Here is a 20094-nt window from a genome sequence, read left to right on the forward strand (position 1 = left end):
CTGCCGGCACCCGGTATCGAACCATGACCCCCGGGATCAAAGTCAGCCACCCTGGCCGCTGCACCACACCTCTTGTGAGGCAGGAGTCTCACAGTTCACTGTACCCAGGCCTCAAGGATGAAATAAGGATGCAAATGGTCTGGGGTTGCTTGTGTTCCAGTTCAAAGACGAAGTGTCCTAGCAGGTCAAGCTGGTCTTTGCTGTCGAAGCATGACACCACAGTGGGCTGGAATGTAGCACAGATTAAATGAAATATTCAGGACTAGGACACATTCATCTGCATTATAGCAGAAAGACAACAGATCAGCTGCCTTCGCATATCGCAATATTATCCTTCAGCTATGGTACATATGTCGGACTACCCAAAGAAATTACCGCTCCTGTCCAAACCACAGCAAACACTTAGAAAACCTAGTTACCTGTATCACAGGTTTTGCAGTGTGATGTCTAATAATAATTCAAAAGCAAGCATACCGCTACTGTGAATAGTTAAATAAGAAACATTTACTTATGTTTAAAAAAAACAGCCATGTGGGATTCAACTCATGGAAACCAAAAATGTACTGTATGCAGAAGCAACGTCAAGATTATTTCCATTTTCTCAAATTAGCTCAGCTTTGTTACTCCGTTCAGCTTAGTCAAAAGGTTGTGGGGGCACGCATGAACCTGCAATTCATCAATTAAGCAGTGCCAATAGTGTTAAAGGTTTCAGTAACTTTTCCTTCTGCGGCTTGAATCAGTTCTATATTTGCATGCTGTGCATTTAGTCGCAGGTCGCACATGGTACCGCGATTAAGGGGGCAGTAGTCGAGAAAAGGTTACTTAATGCTGCTCAGCCAACTGTGTATCTTGTATTGCATCAGCGTCAATACATTGTTTGCCCAACCTATGCACTGAACATCCACGCTGCAGCTTTACGTAGGCTTCTGAACTGATGTGTTACATAAGACTAGCCTTTTACTATGGTTGGATGTGCTGTTGGCACATTTGATAGTTAATTAATTGCCAATAGGCAACAGATGGAAAAGCATTCGACAACCCACACAACTTAACTTGCCTTGGAAATGTTCCTACAACTGCTACACTAATAATCACAAATAAAGCACATCTGTATTTAATGTTAACATGTACAAAATAACACTCAAGACATTTTGTGGCAATCAGTATAAGCAAATTTCCCTCATCCATTATCCAGAGACTGGGAAAGAACACTGGCAGTCGAAGAGCTCGGTAAATGTTAAGTGTAGAAAAAGAACCTTCAGAAGAAGGTGGTTGGAAAACCAGCTGAAGTCTATTATAACGAGTCGCTCATCCAATAACAAAGCTTGAAATTCGATCACTGTACATTCAAATGTGAGAGACAATTAATGCCATGTGCAAGTTCCACATGTATGAACAGTACAACATTTAGAAGTAAAGAAGATACTTGCCGTCCTATTATTGACAAAGTTATTTTAATCCTTTAACAAACATATGAATGCAGGCATTCTGAAGAACATGCTTGCAGGCTCCTGTCTGTAAGAACTTAATATTGCTTGGTGAAGTCTAAAAAGGCGGCTTCTCAAGCCTGTATGCGCATATGAAGTAAACAACGTCTAAATAAATCGAATTATACAGGGTTCAAGCAAGATGCTCTACATTCCACACCACACAGTAAAATGGTTCAATTCAATAGAATAACAGTTTCTGTACTAGATCCTTTGTCCTCATTGAGAACCTCCGTATATTATTAAAATACAACTAGATGATGTCTAACTCTATGATGTTAGGAGTGCAAAAGAGTAACACCGGATAAGGTAAGAAATAGTGTAATTTAACATTCACAAGTGCCTTTGCACCAGCATTCTTATGCAACAGCAAAATGTTGGCTGAATGAAATGTTAGACAAAAGTCTGTCTTATGCATGGCGAAGTCATAAAATTCATTATTTTGCCATCTTTGATTATGACGACAACCTAAGCAAAGAGAAGCAATGTTTAAAATCCACAAATCCACCTTTTGTCGGCATTCACTTTTGTGTGTACTCGAGAAAAACACTTCAGTTAACACTTTAACAGGGTAGGTAAGACTACACTGTCGAACATTTTGGAAGACACTCTGCTTTTTAGGAAGGCTAAATTCTCCCACACCTACAATTATCCCAGTAGTTCTTTAGAATATAAAACTAATAGCATTTAAAGCATGTATGCAGAAGTCAAATCCTCCTGCATACATTTTTAATTTCTGAGCCGTTCAAGTTTAACAATATTTTTCACGGTTTTAATACTAAAAGTTAAGTTTAAAACAATGCAATCTAAGACCTCGGACATCCTGGCTCCCATAATGGGACTAAAAAAATGCATTAAAAAAAAGGCTCAATTGAAGTGAAGTTTTGTATTTTTGACTTTCTTTGTCTTAAAGGGATCTAATGGAAGAGTGATACAATTACTTAGTTTTTTTTCCTGGAATATGATCTGCCTGTAATGAAACTTTCTTCCATGCGGCTCTAAAACATACCACTCTTCTCTCTTTCGAGAGTTGTCTAGTGACTGTGCACCACCACAAAACTGTCTGACGCCTTGGCATGCAATGGAAACATTTAGAAAGTCATAGCTGGGAATACCGAAAGGTAATGCAGTGTCCACATACTGTCTGCGATACAAATATCGATCAAATAGACGTTATTTTGACAGTAGAGTGTATTGTGGTCATATTGTCTATCCAATGATTTAGGCTCAAAAGTAGACTCACTGCCCTCTAAAGCTAGAACAGGCAAGACCACTTAATTTGGGCCCATCACAGCATCAGGAGTAATATGGTCTGAAAAACAAGGTCTAAAATAGTTTGCTCTGCAATCAATAGTGCTTTTATTTACATGATGTTTATAGACAGGTATCTGCTACACTCTATTTTCCTACTGTGTGATGGCTGATGTTCTTGACATCAGGATTCTGCAGCAGCACCTTCGTGTCACTGATTATCTTTCCTTCAACTTCTTAAGTTATTTTTGTTTTGGTTCTTGTCTACAGCCACTTAGCTCGGAAATCACTGCTAGCTGTACACAACTGCTTCCCTGGTCAGAGGGAAGCCAATTTACACAAAAACGTTGCCCACATTTCATTTTAAATAACTATTGGCAATTTCACAACTTTTGAACAGTGTTGGGAACTTTCTCTTAAGGAAACTTACAGCAATAAACAGAGAGATTACTCTTTATAACCTCAGCCTGACTTTCTGGGTCATTCCTCTTCAGCCAAATTGCGGATGTACAATCTCCCTCTGGTTTTAAGCCACAGAGCAAAACGCCAATGGTGCTTTCCATTTCCACAGTGAATAGGACAGGAAGCTAAGAAACCTGATGAATTCACTGAAGCACATGTTTCATTATTTTTAAGATTCTGATTAGATGGGGACCTGGAGCTAATGCAGACAAAGCTATTTTTCAATGTCCTGGAGGCCATTCTGGATCCTCTAAAATCGATGGAAAGTAGAGTGAATTTTAAATAAATGTATTCTAGAGGAAACAGATTAATATCTATCTGACTTCAGAGCAATAGTAAAAGGTAAAACCAGAAAGTTAGCCTTACCTATTTACCAAGGCACAGCCTCATCCATATTACCATCTGTCAATATACATTTTGCTACACTGGTGTCAAAATGCTTAATGACTGGGGCAAGTTTTTCTTCTACACATATGGCCTTTGGGGACATTTCTGTCCTGCCAAACATGGTCGGCGCTGTGGCAACAGCTGTGCAAGGAGAAATAGCCTTTCCACGCTGCTGGAACCATGCAATACCATTAACACACATCCATTACAATGCATGCGTCTTTACCACGCAAATGTTTACCACGAAAATATAAGTATTTAGCAGGTAAGTGTGTGTGTGTATATATATATATATATATATTTTGTGTGGCAAGGGTATTTTTAGGGTTCACGGTGGATATGGGTTTACTTGGGTGGCAAGGGCATTTTTTAGGGCTCAGGGTGGGTGTGGGTTAATAGGGTGATATATATATATATAGCATGGTAAAGGCATATGCGAGGTAATGGACGCGTTGTAAGGCATGCATGATTACGTCATACAACCCTGCACGAGACATGCTTGCTTTACACTTGTGCACATTCCACATGCATTCTACCAAACCAGGATTTGGATTCCCTGCTTCCTATAACCTTCACATTACTTGCATCCCAAACTAAGATGAAATAGAAGATCAGCTTCTACATCCACACCAAGGAGGATTCCTAGTGGCCTGAGTTGTTGGTGCAACTGAAGCTTTAATTCCATATCTCAGCTACTATGTAGTGTTCAATAAAGGTGCAAACACATTCATCCAGGTCTCCTTAGACTGCTGGATCTCAACTTTTGCTCAATACCTAAATTTCTCCTTTACTGATGCACTTTTTCCTGAAAAGCATGTTTGGCTCTATACTAATGCCTATCCAGTTCTCTATTCCTTGCCACAGTCTGGCTTCTGAAGAATCCACAGCCCTTCACTTGTTCATTGATAACTATAAAATTACCCAGGATTGGCTGCACCTGGATTTGATTTCTGATTTGCTCTAGGTACTGCTCAGCTTATGCTGGGACCAAACATTCTTTGACCATGAACTTCTTAGTCCAATTATGAAGTTGCGGGAAACCCCTACAACTGTATAACCCTTAGCTCTTCTTCTCTACAACTAGAAGATCACCACGGATCAACCGCCTTTGATTTGCTACTAGACACTTCTATGGATCATCTGTAGAAAAGGCTGATGTGCCTCTCTCTTCAAATTAGCAATTCCAATTTAAGTTTTTTGTGTGTGCATATTAACATTGTAAATGGTCTGCACTAGAAATAGTACTACATCAGTTTTTTTAACTTTCTTTTCTATGGGTGCTTTCACCCAGGCAGTAGTTTTGTGCTGTTTGGATCAGGCAATAAATAGGACTTAAAAGATAATAGTATCACATCAAGGACACGACCAATTTGTAAAAAAGAATACTAACTTTTGCAACCACTTCCAACTGGCCACAGCTAGCGATGGGCCTCTTTGCATATTGGAAGTGGTCTTTCTGTGATTTTACCTGGCTCTTACTGGGTATAGGTGTACTATCCTCCATGAAGGCTTCAGCTGAGCCTTAAGAGCATTTTCTGCTCTTGCTACTTGCCAGTCTGCACTTTAGAGGCATCGTTTCACTGTAGTATTTTGGTAAAATCAAACACCTTCCTACAACTGTGAACTTGAGAAACACACAAATATGGTCTTCAGCACCATACATCACTGTGTCCCGATACAAAATACATCTGTATTATAATGCAAACATACAGGGACATTCTTTCCCTGAAGAAGCTAAGCTTTCACTGTAGAGCAGCAGAAAGGACCAATGTCCACCCCTAGCCTAGCTCACCAATTGGGTCATTGTGCAAATCAGGAAGGAACAGAACAGCAGCGTTGAGATCTGCTAAACAGGCAACTATTGGTCTATAATACCCAAACCAGATCAGCCAAGCCTGTAGTGCAGAATGTACTGTTCTACATAGTTTTTACCATACTACACAACTATGTCTGCTTAGCTTGCACAACAGCACAGTCATGAATTGCCCCATCACCAATTCTGCCTTTTGATATACCATCCAAGCAGGTTTAGCCATCCTCCACCTGGCACACTGAAAGCCTTATTTTGCACCAACTGAATGGTGGCCACCCAAGCACCGCAGTGTATCCCTTACGAAAGCTTGCTCATCTGTACCATATCATAGTAAATGTCTGCTTCATCTTGCCCATACGTACTTGCTTACCATCAGATAATATACTACAATGGACTAGCATATGTTAGAGGGACACATCCTCAGACCCCACAAAACCTTTATAAATCTTAGTCGATCTGCAGAAACCTGGGATGAGTGAAATCAAGATACTAAGTCCTCCCACCAGGGCGAATGATCGGATGGTGAAAGAAAGCACAAAATCCAAATAAAGGCGTCGTAAACACAATAGGTAGAAAATATCTTGCCTTACCAGGACCTATTTTAAAGGAGAGTAGGATCACATAGTTCTATGGCTCTATGGTTGTGAACAACAAGTGATAGACTCATATCAAAAGACAGCCAGGTCTACAAACCTTAGCGTGAGAAAGTAGAGTTTAACCTGCATTGAATCGGCTAAATAGCAATTATGATAATGTGTAGGCAATTTATAAACAAAAGAAATCATGGGATCATGAACAGAGAGACGAGAGCCTTATATGGAAAACACAAACTGGGTTAAAAAAAACAGGCTAGAGGCCATAGGGTGGGGACGGGGGAAAGACAGACAGACAGGACCCCGCCTCAGACAAACATTTTCAGTGAAAGTAGGGCTTTAACATTTCAAAACACAAGGCAAAGTACTGCCAAGGAGAAACAAGGCAAAGTACTGCCAAACTGAATGGCTAGCATATCCTCACTGGAGAAATAATTACAGGGGTGGAGGGTAAAGAGGGTAATTCAGGAGGCAACAGAACCCTGGAAATAAAAAAGGAGGTCTCTTCTTGTCCATGGCGGAAATGGGAACACAAAAGCTTAGTTCCTGGTCTTAATTAATTGGTTCTGCATCAAATGGATGTATGCCACATGCTTTAATGGCTTTATGTCGATATAATTCTATTTGGTATCCCTCTTCACAAGTATTGAAAAACAAAGAAGTTTTAAACACTCTAGCGTCAACTGGTTCAAAGTACTTTAAAAATGAAAAAAGCCTATCCTTGTGACAACTGGAGCAGCTATAAAGCGCAAGACTTACACTGATCAAAAATTGAAACATGATTGGAAGATTCATCCACCGAATTAGAGATGGCGGATGGGAGAATCCAAAAGTAGAATCCATTGAGAAGCCAGAGTGCCTGCTTCTACCATCTGGCCTGAAAGGTAGTGCTTGTGTAGCCAAATGGAACCAAAGTAGTCAAGAGAGCACAATCATAACATCCCATGGCCAACCCAAGCAAATCAGGTATGGATAGTGGAACAGGAGCTCCAGAATCTAGTTTCATAAGGCCTTTGACATCAGGTCTCCTCTTCATACTGTCTTTAATGTTATTACATCTAACCCTCACTTAGCCAGTGACATAGATAGGTGGGCCCGTCCTGTCTGCTTGAAATGCGATTTGACATTTACTTCCAGATTGAAGAAATGGCCAGGCTGGGAAACAGTTTGGCATCAGTCCTCATAGGCATTTCATGTCAGCTGTCGAGTGCTGCTGGATAGTCATTAATGAGGGAGTCTTTCTGGTGCTGTCTCTTTCAGATTGGTGAGATGCCTTTCTTGAGCAATGTAGACAACCTCCAGAAACAGACAATTGTTATGCGGAGACCTACGATGGTTCATTGGTCATCTGTGTCACGTAATCTCATGTTGTCTGAGTAAACAGCAATTTTTAGTGAGTGATCTCGGGACAGGCACAGTCCCTCTCTCACCTCTCCCCAGCTTGAAGTCCCCGCTTGGGTGCTGGGATAGGTCTCTTTGCAGGATGAAGGAATCCACTACTCAGCCATAGTGATACACAAAGTCATAGCTGCTCGGCTCCTTGGGAATAGGTGGTGGGGCCTCTGGGATCTGGATGTTTTCAAGGTCCAAAAGACGTAGCTTCATCTCCATGCTAAGCAGCGTGTCCATGTCAGTCTTGGTTAGCTCGCTGGACATGTCCTTCCCCAGCAGGGCATTCAATCCATCAATCCAAATGCAGTACTGTGGAAGACAGCAAGAGAAATTATTATTGAATGAGCAAGGCAACAGAGAACCAGCGAGGAAGAGAGCAGGAGTATGCAGTTGCTCAAAAGATAATGACAATATAGCTAAGTAAAATAAATACAGCCAATGCTCACAAAATAGGTGCAGGTCTATTGCTGCAGACAGTTGCGGTGTTCACTGAGCTAGGAGTTAAGGATACTCCTAGGAATACAGATAGGCCTCAGTTAGGAGCTGAACTAATGAATGGGTGAAGAGTAGTTCTAAGGCGTGCAGTAGGGTTCAGAGAACTGAAGAACTGGGACACACTGTAGCAGGATATTTTGTCTAATGACGGTGCTTGCCAATTTGGGGACAGGATTTGTTTTTCCTCAAGATATTGCATTATAAATGGTGATAACAATAGGAACTACAAGGTTGCTTATCAGTCACTGGACAGGACCACTGGCTCAGTGAATAAGAAAGGAAAAGGTTACTTACCCTGTAAGCCTCTGTTAGTCGCATGCAGTGCTGTAGATTCACATGCTCCTGCCATATAGTGTTGGGCTCAGACGTGTGCAAGTTGTTTTTTTTCATGAAGAAGTCTTTCGAGTCACAGGGTATAGGGACTCCAGCTATTGCTAGTAATGCGTATGGGAATCCGCTCCACTGTTAGATTGTTTTTCTGCACAAAGGGTGAGGATGTAGATAGAACATAGAGGTACAGAAAAGAGGGCTATGCGAAAGAAGATCAATGATGAATGGAAATTAGCTTCAATATTCAACAGCTTCTGGGGTGGAGGGTGGGTGCATGTGAATCTACAGCACCACATGCTACTAACAGATTCTTACAGGGTAAGCAACATTTTCAGTTTGTGGCATGTGTAGGTGTAGATACACAGGCTGTGCCCCCAAGGCAGTGGCTAGCCAGAGGTTTTTGTAGAAGACTGAAAAAGTGTGACTAGGACAGCCTCGCTAACTCTATCTTGCTGGCAAGCTAAGACACCCACACAGTAATTTTTAGTAAAGGTTTGGGGAGTAGACCAGGTAGCTGCTTTGCAGATGTCAACTACAGGAATTTTAGCTAATAAAGCCATAGACGCTCCTTTTTATGGGTTGAATGAGGTTTAGAAGGAACAGGCAGAGGTATTGTGGCATAACAAGTCTATAGGAATGTGATCAGTCAGCGTGCTATACCTGCTTTGGAGAGAGCAAGGCCCTTGTGTAGTTTGGGGAAGAGACCAAGAGCTGTTGTTACTTATGAAGTGGTTTATTCCTGTGAATGTAATACATAAGTGCTCTTTTGACATCTAACATTTGAAGAGCTCTTTCTGCTATTGAATCTGGATCAAGGAAGAAAACAGAGTGCTATAGTTTGAATAAGGTGGAAGCTAGAAACCACCTTAGGAAGGAATTATGATTTGTCCTGAGGAACACTCTATGGGGTGAACTTGGAAAAAAGGTACTTCCAGAGTATAAGCCTGGAGCTCACTGACACGTCTGAGGGAAGTGATAGCTATGAGGAATGCTACCTTCTAGGAACGGAACTGCAAGGTGCAAGAATGGAGCGACTCAACGGTGCAGATGGCACCCTAGGAGGGATAATCCTATTAAGCTCCTCTGTAATAGGAACCTGAAAATGGAGGTGTGTTCTCGGTTATAAAGATAAGCCGCACCACTCACCAAATGAGGTCTGATGGAAGTGTAAGCAAGGCCTGACCTCTGCAAGTGGAGCAGATAACAGACAATATCTCGGACAGCTGCCTGGAGAGGGTCAATATGTCTAGAAGACAGTAATGCTCAAAACTCTAACATTTGGGAGCTCCTTACAGAGTGACTACAAAACCAAGACGCTAAGTTTACCAAATTGTGGAGCCCACTGGTGGATCACTTAGGACGACTGGAATATGCTAGACTCAAACCCCCGAGGTTGAGGGCCCTCCGCCTCTTCGATGATGCAATTTCCCCTCCAACCGCAGACAACCTAGGAATGCGCGCAACCGGTCCCAGCTGAATGGTCTATGGGGTGCCCCCACCTTAAACCAAGTCTTGCTGCAACTGCCGCTGACCCTGGTCTGCATGCTCTCAGCGCTTGCTAGTGACCCTCAACATCATAGCGTTTGCGCTCTTGCAGTCCACACCTTTGGTGGCGCCAGCCTCTCTCCCGCCCATCCCCCCCCCCAGCCCTCTCTCCCTCCTCCTCTCTTCAGCTCCACATTTCGCACTTTATTTTCTCTCTCTCCCACCCCCCCCCCCCCCCCCAACTTGATTCTTTGGGGACTTTCACCCCACCCCCTCTCCTTTCCTAGTTCTTTTTTCTTGTTTATCTATTTCTATTGGAGTTGATTTGTTTTGTAGTGTGAAGGAGCTCTACCACAGAGTTTCTTTAATACAGTAGTCTCTGCAAGCGGCCGGCCCAATTTGGGTTATAGGCGACTTGCTGTGTAACCCAACATAAGTGTGATGTCAAATAATACCTTTATCACACGTATTGAATGCTAATCAATCCATCTAGCCGGCCCATCACCGGGTTGTAGGCGACTAGCTGTTTATTACGCTGTATCTCCCTCTATTCTTTAATAAAAAGAGTTAAAACAAAACTCTAACATTTGGCTGTGTAGCAGGCTCTGGTTGTGGCCTGCACCCCTCTTTAAGGATGGTCAGGCATTCCGATGGGAGACTGAGGTACCCAAACTCGTAAGACTTCAGGTGCCAAATCGCAAGATGGAACTGTTTGGGGTTGGGATGTCTTTGTTATTCCTCTTCTTCTTCTTTAAGCTTTATTGCGGTTTGATTTGCCATAAAAGCACATAACAAAGCAATTCTATACAATATGTTAATCAATCAATACAACTCATGCGTATATCACAATTGTATAACTAAGTTGTTAAACATATCCTTTAAAACTATAAAATTTAGATAGTGTCTAGAGCCCTAAAATTGATAAAAACAATGGTTATTATACTGATAAAATGCTATCTGTTCTCTCCTTGTCCAATAGAGTTAGTGCAGATGTGTAGCAATATTAATTGTCAAGTTCCTTCAAATTAACCACATTGAAAACAAATATTTGGCTACTGCAGACACAATCACTGCATTGGTGTCAGTTTTTAAGATCCTAAAAAAAAAAAAACAAGTATTGCTTTACACCCAGATTTTTACACAACTGAATTATCCATTTCCTCCTGATGTTAACATATGCTGGGCAGAAAAGGATAACATGTACGGGAGTTTCTTCCTCAGTTCGGCAACCTGGGCAAGGACGTGCCGGGCCCCCTGTCCACCTATCAATGTTGGAATAAAGAGGCAAAGTGCCATATCTAAATTGCAGGTAGAGCTTCTTCGCCAAAGTGGGTTGTATTGCATCAATCTCCGGCTCAAAGCTATAAAAGGATTTAACATCCAAGAAGATGTCAGTTAAACTTGAAATTTTTGCTGAGCGGAAGAGATTCCTTAAATTAAAATCTTTTACAACACATGTCATGTTTTTTTTTTTTAAATGGCTGGGCAAGAGACCTCAGGGTTTAACCAGAGATCCTCGAGCCCAATCAATGTGAGTGATCGTCTTACAAATGATAGCCAAGGGATCCTACCAGATCCTAGTAAAGCCATGACCACTTTAAGTTCCTCCTTATGATTCACCAGCTCAGGAGTGCTCCACAGCCGCCTCCAATGAAGTAGGGGCCGAGCAGCAATAGCGTCTGCGATTGGGCGAATGTTCAAGTCAAATCTAAGCGGGCCCAAGGGAGTACTTCTTGGCAAATCCAGTAATTGCCTTAAGAAATTATTTTCTGTTATGGATAGGTCACTTGCTGATATATGTCCCCAGAGTTCCGCCCCATAAAGGGATGATGCCCTGGCTTGAACTCTAAAAATTTCAAGGGGGTGCTTATTATTTTGTGGGTACAATTCTTCTGCACTTTTAAGATACCCCCAGCAGCCTGAGTTAATCTTAAATTGGCCTTGGCCAATTGAGGACCCCACCCCATTTTATTATTCAAGGTTAAACCCAGGTAATCAAAAATTGGACCCTTTCGAGGGGTCTGCCTTCCATCATAGGATGGGGGCAGTTGGTGGTACTAGCATTAAAAACCATGTACTTGGTCTTATTGATGTTGACCACCAGGTTCCTTTTATTACAGAATTTGATAAACTGATTCAACACCCGCTGCATACCCATTGGAGACTTTGAAAGCAACAGAGTGTTGTCCGCAAACATTAATGCGGGAAATCTTTGGGATTCGTATACTGCTTGTTTTAACTGAATTGGTCAATTGGCTTTTTCAGTCCAGACCTATGTGCAGGCAGATGGCTACATGTATATAACTATGTCCCTTGACTTTTCCCTTATTCCAATTGAAGGCATTATGAAATATAAATAAATATATATATATATATATATATATATATATATATATATATATATATATATATACACACACTTATATTTCATAATGCCTTCAAAATATATATATATATGTATATATATATGTATATACACCCTAAAGACTATAGCTCTCACCACTTTTGATGGCTAAATGTATAGGTCATTAGGCGTGTTAATAATAATCATTTAGCTTAGTGACTATACTCTTTATATTCTCCAACTTATTCTGGTCTACCGTCTTCTCTCTTCATTAGACTCTTGGAGTACTCATATGCATATACTTTTTAAATTTAATTTGTTTGTTCCCAATTATGGGTTACTCGTATGTGTCCCATGTGATGTGTCTTGGTGTAATTTTATGCTGTTTGATGTATTCTATATATGTATATAGGTATTCAAATGTGTCTTGTATGACTCATGTTGTATTCTGTGTCTCCTTGACTGCTTGGACATGCCAATTCTTGAAACATGGCACTCACAACATAGTGCTGTTGTTTCTTGGCTTATGAAACAAATTTAAAGTGTATTTGTATATATGATTCTATGTTGCATATGCAATTGTTGGGTATATCTTTGTATGTATGTATTCATGTTTGTTTATATATGTTGTTTTTACAGACCGGAAGAAGTCCAGTGGTCTGGACGAAACGCGTTGGCTGTTATCTGTTGCACTGACTTATATATGAACTTTTAAAAAATATACAGAATAAAGGAAGATTTGTACGCACTTTGGAAATCACATTGGACTATTTGTCTACTACCTACGGAAACTATTGAATAGTTGTATGGTGCACCTTTTGTTGCATTTGAATTTGTATATCCTTGTGTCGGGCTGCACTTTGACAGCAGGTGCTAAAATTGAGTCCAAGTTTTAGATATACTGTACTCTGAGAATTTGGGGATAACAGGTTAGGTGTGATTTAGGTTAGAGGTCTGCACTGTCCTGTCTATGTTTGATTTATTTTGATATCTTTCCCTGTAGTAACCCGAGAGGGTGTTTGCTGCTGCTGTTGCCTAGGAAAGTGGATGCCTCGGGGGAGGTGGTTTGAGCCCCTCTACAATTTTGTGTGCAGCAAAAAGTGCCACAGACACATGTGGTCTTTAGAGCACCAATGGCTTTAGCAGTTTTCGTATCCTTTTTGATCTTTTACAGCATCTGGTCAACTTGCAGGCCGAACAGATGTTTGCTGTCGAACGGCAAGTTGACCAAATGATGCTGTGTCTCTGGCTTAATACCAGAAACATGCAGCCAGGCATGTCTGTAGAGGAGGATACTGGTATTTACCCCACAAGCAGAGGTATCTGCTGCCTTTAGGGTACATCAAATGTGTGTGTTGGATATAATCTTCCCCATACCTACTAATTCCTGGCCTATCAATTAATACTGGCGCGAGAGGTGTTGCAGGCTCTCCTCCATCTCGTCCCAGTGGGTGTGATAGTACTGGCAGAGTAAGCCAAAGTACTGGCAGAGTGAGCCATAAAACTGGTGATACGCCTATGTGCGGCCGACTGGGACGCAATGCGTTTCCCTGCTGCATCTATTTTCTTACTGTCTCGGTCAGGAAGGGAGGGTGGTATCCCCTGTGCCCTGGGAATTTGCACATTTCCGATCCGTGTGCACAACAAATGACCCCTGATGTAGGCAGGGTCGGAAGGAGAATGAATATGCTACTTACCAGTATGCATCTGTTCTTGGCATGTAGGGCTGCTGACATTCATATCTGTGCATAGATCGCCGCCTAGTGTTGGGTCCGGATGTTTGCACGTTGTTGTCCTGGAAGAGTCTTCGAAGTATCCTGGGATAGGTGACTCCTCCCCTGGACTACAGTGCGCATGGGCATCCTCTCCATCCTCAGATTGTTTTTCGCCATTGTGGCAGTGATGGAGTAGATATAGAAAGTGATGACCATGCTTACAGTAATTCTGAGAGCTGCAGCTGCTACAGGCGCCGGGGAGGAGGGAGGGCGATATGAATGTCAGCAGCCCTACATGCCAAGAACAGATGCATACTGGTAAGTAGCATATTCAGTTCGAGGCATGTGGGCTGCTGAATTCGTATCTGTGCATAGAATATATAGCAGTGCCCTCTTATTAGCGGCGGCTACCAGTGCCAACTGCAGCGGTCTGAAAAAGAGTTTTGAGAACAGCCTGTCCTACAGCTGCCTGCTGTTTTGATTGCACATCTACACAATAGTGTTTGGTAAATGTATGTGTAGTGGACCAGGTGGCTGCTCTACATATGTCATGCAAAGGAATGTTTCCTAGGAAAGCCATTGAGGCCCCTAACTTGCGTGTTGAGTGGGCTCGTGGGGGGATCGTTAAAGTGCGTTTAGCCTTTTGATAGCAAATTTGAATACATTTAACGATCCATCTGGCTATTCCTGCTTTGGAGATAGCGTTACCTTTGTGGTGTGGGGCAAAGGCAACGAAAAGTTGTTGTGTTTTCCTAAAGGGTTTGGTCCTGTCGATATAATACATGAGGGCCCTTTTGACATCTAGTGTATGGAGTGCCCTTTCTGCGACAGTTTGTGGGTTTTGGAAGAAAACGGGCAGTTCAATGGTTTGATTCATGTGGAACTGCGATACCACCTTTGGCATGAATTTGGGGTTGGTACGTAGTACGACCCTGTTGGCGTGAACCTGTATGAATGGCTCTTGAACGGTTAGTGCCTGGAGTTCACTAACTCTTCTCAAAGAAGTGATCGCTACTAGGAAAGCTACTTTCCAGGTAAGGAATTGAATCTCGCATGAGTGTAGAGGTTCAAAGGGTGGACCCATCAGGCGTGTGAGGACCAAGTTGAGGTTCCACATCGGAGCCGGTGGGTGGCTTGGTGGAATGACTCGTTTAAGTCCTTCCAAGAATGCTTTGATGGCAGGCACTCTGAATAGAGAGAGGTGCTGCCTGGTCTGCAGATAGGCTGAGATTGCGGTCAAATGGACACGTATAGAGGTGTACGCCAGATTGCATCGGTATAGGTGTAATAGGTAACAAATAATGTTTTGGATGGATGCGTCTAGCGGGTTAATGTCATTATTATTGCAATAAATGACGAACCTCTTCCATTTTGCTGCATAGCAAGCTCTGGTAGTGGGTCTCCTGGCCTCCTTAATGATGTCCATACAGTCAGGTGGCAGGTTCAGGTAGCCAAACTCTAGGACTTCAGGAGCCAGATTGCCAGGTTCAGCTGTTGTGGATCTGGGTGCTGAATCTCTCCATGGTTCTGCGTCAAATGCTCGGGTTTGACCCGCAGCCTTTGATGTGGCACCACGGAAAGTTCGAGAAAGGTGGTGTACCACGGCTGGCGTGCCCACGTTGGAGCAACTAGGACGAGCGTCAGTGAGTGTTGACGCAGTTTGCGTGCCACCAGCGGTATCAGTGGTGCTGGGGGAAAAGCGTACGCAAATCTGCCGGACCAGTTCATCCATATCGCATTGCCCTGCGACTGCGGATGTGGGAACCTGGCGGCAAAGCTTTGGCATTTTGCGTTTTCGCTTGTCGCGAATAGGTCTATCTCTGGATGACCCCACTTCTGGAAGTACGGTTGGAGTACTGATGGGTGTAACTCCCACTCGTGCATCTGGTGGCTGTGTCTGCTGAGCAGATCCGCCATCTGGTTGTCTTTGCCGGGGAGGTGTTCTGCCATGAGGAACATGTTCCTTTGAATGGCCCACTTCCACATGCTCTGAGCCAGATGAGACAACTGTGGAGAGTGTGTTCCTCCCTGCTTCTGTATGTAGTACATGGCAGTCATGTTGTCCGTCCGGATCAACACGACTTTGTTGCACAAGTGTACTTTGAATGCTTTCATAGCGAGGAAGATTGCCATCAGCTCTAGAAGGTTGATGTGCATCTTCTTTTGTTGTTGTGTCCATAGTCCCTGCACTGTGTAATGGAGTACATGAGCTCCCCATCCCTGGAGAGACGCGTCCGCCGTCAGTATTATCTGTGGGACAGGCTCTTGGAACGGTCGGCCCTTGCAAAGGTTTTGTGGATTCCACCAATGCAGAGAGTTGTATGCCCGACCGCTCACCAACACTAGGTCTTTCAACTGTCCTTGAGCCTGATTCCACTGACGTGCTAAGCACTCCTGAAGCGGGCGCATATGTAGTCTCGCGTGGGGGACTATGAAGATGCAGGAGGCCATCATGCCTATCAACTGCATGAACACTCGCGCGGGAAGGGAGTGTTGTGGTTTGAACTTGGAAATCAGCATTTGCATGCTGTTGATTCTCACCAAATTTGGCTGAGCTGTGGCCGCCAGAGTGTCTATAGTCGCACCTAGGTACTGTTGTACGTGTGCGGGCTGTAGATGGGATTTTGGGTAATTCAGTGAGAACCCCAGACTGTGAAGGAGGTGAATGGTGCGGGACATGTGGCTGGCACATTGCTGGGCTGACTTCGCTTGAACGAGCCAGTCGTCCAGGTAAGGGTAGACGTGTATGTGCTGCCTCCGTAGATGTGCCGCCACAGTAGCTAGGCACTTTGTAAACACCCTTGGTGCCGTTGTCACGCCGAAGGGAAGGACTTTGAATTGGTAGTGCTGCCCTTGAACAGTGAACCTGAGGTATTTTTTGTGTGAGGGGTGAATGGGTATGTGGAAATACGCATCCTTGAGGTCCAGTGTGGCTAGAAAGTCTCCCTGCTTGAGCAGCGGGAGGACTTGCTGTAGAGTGAGCATGTGAAAATGCTCGGAAAGAATGTATCTGTTTAGGGGTCTCAGGTCTAATATAGGTCTGAGTGACCCGTCCTTTTTCGGTATTAAAAAGTACAGGGAGTACACCCCCGTACCTTGCTCGTGGACGGGTACGACCTCTATTGCGCCTTTCAGAAGCATGCTTTGCACCTCCTGCTGTAAGAGCGTTAAGTGCTCTGAGGACATAGGACGGTTTTTTGGAGGTATTGTGGGTGGAGTGGAGGTTAGTTCTAGACAGTAACCGTATTTGATAATATCTTTGACCCACCTGTCCGTGGTGATGGAGGTCCACGTGGACAGGAACCTTTGTAGCCTTCCCCCGACAGGTGTTATGTGGTCGGGAGGAAGGGAGAGGGCGTCACTGCTTGTTCTTGGGGGAGGACCTGGTGTTGCCGTAGCCGCGTCCTCTGCCCTTTGTACTGGAGCCACGATATCCACCCCGGGTGTTTTTATCGTAGGTGGTTTGTGTATTGCCCTTGTTGTATGTTTGCTGTGACCCCTGTCCTCTACCTGCTCCTCTATTTCCGGGGCGACGAAAGGAGCCGCTCCGAAAGGACTGAGTCTGGAGAGCCCCCATGGACTTTGCAGTGTCCGTGTCCTTTTTTATTTTCTCTAGGGTGGTGTCAACCTCCGGGCCGAATAAATAGTCGGGGTTGACAGGCTGGTTGAGTATGTTGTTTTGCACCTCAGGTTTGAATCCAGAGATTCGTAACCAGGCATGTCGTCGTAGCATGACGCTAGTGTTTATGGCCCTGGCAGCTGTGTCTGCGGCATCCAGCGCACACTTGATGGATGCGTTTGTGAGGAGCTGTCCCTCCCTGATGAGGATCTCTGCACCTTCTCTGTATTGGTCAGGGAGATGCTGGATTAGTTGCTCTAATGTGTCGTAGTGCGCTCTATCGTAGCGAGCGAGGAGTGCTTGAGTATTGGCAATGCGCCATATGTTGGCTGCCTGGGCGGCAACCCGTTTGCCAGAGGTCTCTAACACCTTGGACTCTTTGTCCGGGGGAGGAGCGTCACCTGTTGTTTGTGAGTGTGCCCTCTTGCGAGCATTCGCAACGACAATGGAATCCAGAGGTAATTGGCCTCTGATGTAAGTAGGGTCCCCAGGCGCTGATCTGTATTTTTTGTCGATCCTGGGGTTTATCACTCTTGCCCTGGTGGGTTCCTTGAAGATGTCCTTTGCTGGTTTGAGGACACCCTTCAACATGGGTAGATTTTTATATTCCTTTCTGAGGATGCAAAAGTATCCATAAGAAAGTCGTCCTCGACGGTGTCCGAGTGAAGTTGCACCCCATGATTGGCCGCAGCACGTTCAATTAGAGCGTTGAACGCTGCAGTGTCCTCTGTGGGAGATGTTTTTGCTCCATAGAGTTGCGGGTCTTGTGCATCCATAGGTGCACCTGGGTCCACAGGGTCATCCCAAGTTTGATCAGGGTCCTGTTGGCCGTCAGGGTCCATGTCTCCGGGATAGGGGACTTGGTCACCCATGTAGTCCACCAACGCATCCGTGTCGGAGTGTGTGGGAGAGAAGGATTGTGGATCCTGGTAGGGTGAGTGGAAAGGTTCGTAAAGAACTGGTTCTGAAGCTACAGGCAGCTTTCTTTTAAGTGGAATCCTGAAGGAGTCCAAAGCCGGCTCCGAAGTTATTCTCCTCTTGTGGAGCATCATTCTGCCGGTGTCGGCGTCGATTAGATGCGATGGAGACGTCTCCGCAGAGCGTTCGTCAGGCGTGATCGTGGTATGGGTCACCCGTGTCCTGATTTGGAACAGTTTCGGGGCCGTGGATGGTGGCAGGCCAAAAGTAATGTTGGCTGGTGCCGAAGAGGCTGCTGGAGCTTTAATTGGTTCTGAGCCCGACGTGTCCTGGAGGACCATTTTCTTTTTGGTGCTTTGCGCAGCAATGAGCCGAGTCTGGAGCGCCCTCGATTCTTTTGCACCGACCGGTTCTGTTGAGGCGGTCGTGGATTTTTTCGGCGCCGGTGGGTCATCGAGTCGAGGGGCGGGAATGGCCGTCGACTTCTTCGATGAGTGTGGCTTTGGTGTCGCCGTGCAAGCGGTGTGAGACGCAGCAGGCTGTTTGACCTTTGGGGTCAGAGTCGATGGCGTCGGTGCCGGGAGCCGAGCAGGTTTGGTGGTACCGAAGGCCTTCTTCCTTATGTCGACTCCGACGTCGGCCGCTTCGAGTTCGGCACCGAAGTCTCGTTTGGTGCGCTCGGTGCCGATGTGTTTTGCTGGCGTCGAAGGTGTGGAGGGCCTCGATCCGACCAGCGCCACTTTCGGTTTCGGTTTCAATTGAACCAATACAGCTTTCGGTTTCGGTTTTGAAGAAGGGAAACCGGCCGTTTTGGGCATTAATGGCTGCCGCTGAATGTCCGAGGCCGGGCCCGAGGGCGGGGCCGAAGAACTGCGGGATAGGTCTTGGGTAAGGCCCGAAGGCGATCCCTCGACCGGAGCCATAGACTGTTGCACTGGGCTTTCTTCAGTCTGAACGGGTAGGCCTTGCTCGTCACCGGAGCTACTCTCTTCGGCCCCTAAGGCCTCATTGTAGTCTCCTACCTCGGTGTCGTCTTCATCTCTGCGAAAGAGTGTGTCGTCGATGTCTTCCGATCCGGAGTCATGTTCGGAAACGGGACTGGAGGGTAGGTTCTCCACTTCTTCGACATCTTCGGTCTCGGCGTTGAAGATGTCGGCTGGTGCCGGTGCCGCTTGCTGCGCCTCGAGTCTCGCCGCTCGTCGATTCCGTAGAGTCTTCTTGGATCGAAATCTGGCACAGGCCATGCATGTAGATTCATCGTGATCCGGTGAAAGGCATTTGTTGCACACCGGATGGACGTCGACGTGGGGATATTTCGCATTGCATACCGGACACCTCTTGAATGGTGTCCTCGATTCCATCGTTGATGTCGAATCGACGGTCGGGTAAGATGCGAAAGTTTGTTCTGTAAGTTAGTAAACTAACAAAGATACTATCGATACCGATCGAGAACAGTACCGACGCGAACTAAAGGCCTTTTGGCCTGAAAAAAGATTTTCCTAACTTGAGTCAAGATAGCACATCCGAACCCAATGGCGGAAAAAAACAATCTGAGGATGGAGAGGATGCCCATGCGCACTGTAGTCCAGGGAAGGAGTCACCTATCCCAGGATACTTCGAAGACTCTTCCAGGACAACAACGTGCAAACATCCGGACCCAACACTAGGCGGCGATCTATGCACAGATATGAATTCAGCAGCCCACATGCCTCGAACACTTAATACTTCTTGTCGCACCCTAGGCGTGATGACTCATGCCTGGACTGGCTCTTTAGAGATGTCATAGGCTGGTTTGAGCAACCC

General features: G+C 44.8%; 1 protein-coding gene across 4 annotated transcripts in view; it reads right to left on the reverse strand.

Annotated features, from left to right (window-relative positions):
• Window positions 1–6573: 6573 nt before the first annotated feature.
• ELMO2 (engulfment and cell motility 2) overlaps window positions 6574–20094 on the reverse strand; it is a 417013-nt gene continuing 403492 nt past the window's right edge. For all 4 annotated transcript variants that reach the window (XM_085619396.1, XM_085619393.1, XM_085619394.1 and 1 more), the window contains one exon: window positions 6574–7694. In XM_085619396.1, coding sequence (XP_085475522.1) covers window positions 7494–7694 — 201 coding nt within the window. In that variant the 3' untranslated portion in view covers window positions 6574–7493. The remainder of the gene's footprint in view (window positions 7695–20094) is intronic.

The sequence above is a fragment of the Triturus cristatus genome, chromosome 7 (genome assembly GCF_964204655.1).
Source record: "Triturus cristatus chromosome 7, aTriCri1.1, whole genome shotgun sequence".
Classification (NCBI taxonomy): domain Eukaryota; kingdom Metazoa; phylum Chordata; class Amphibia; order Caudata; family Salamandridae; genus Triturus; species Triturus cristatus.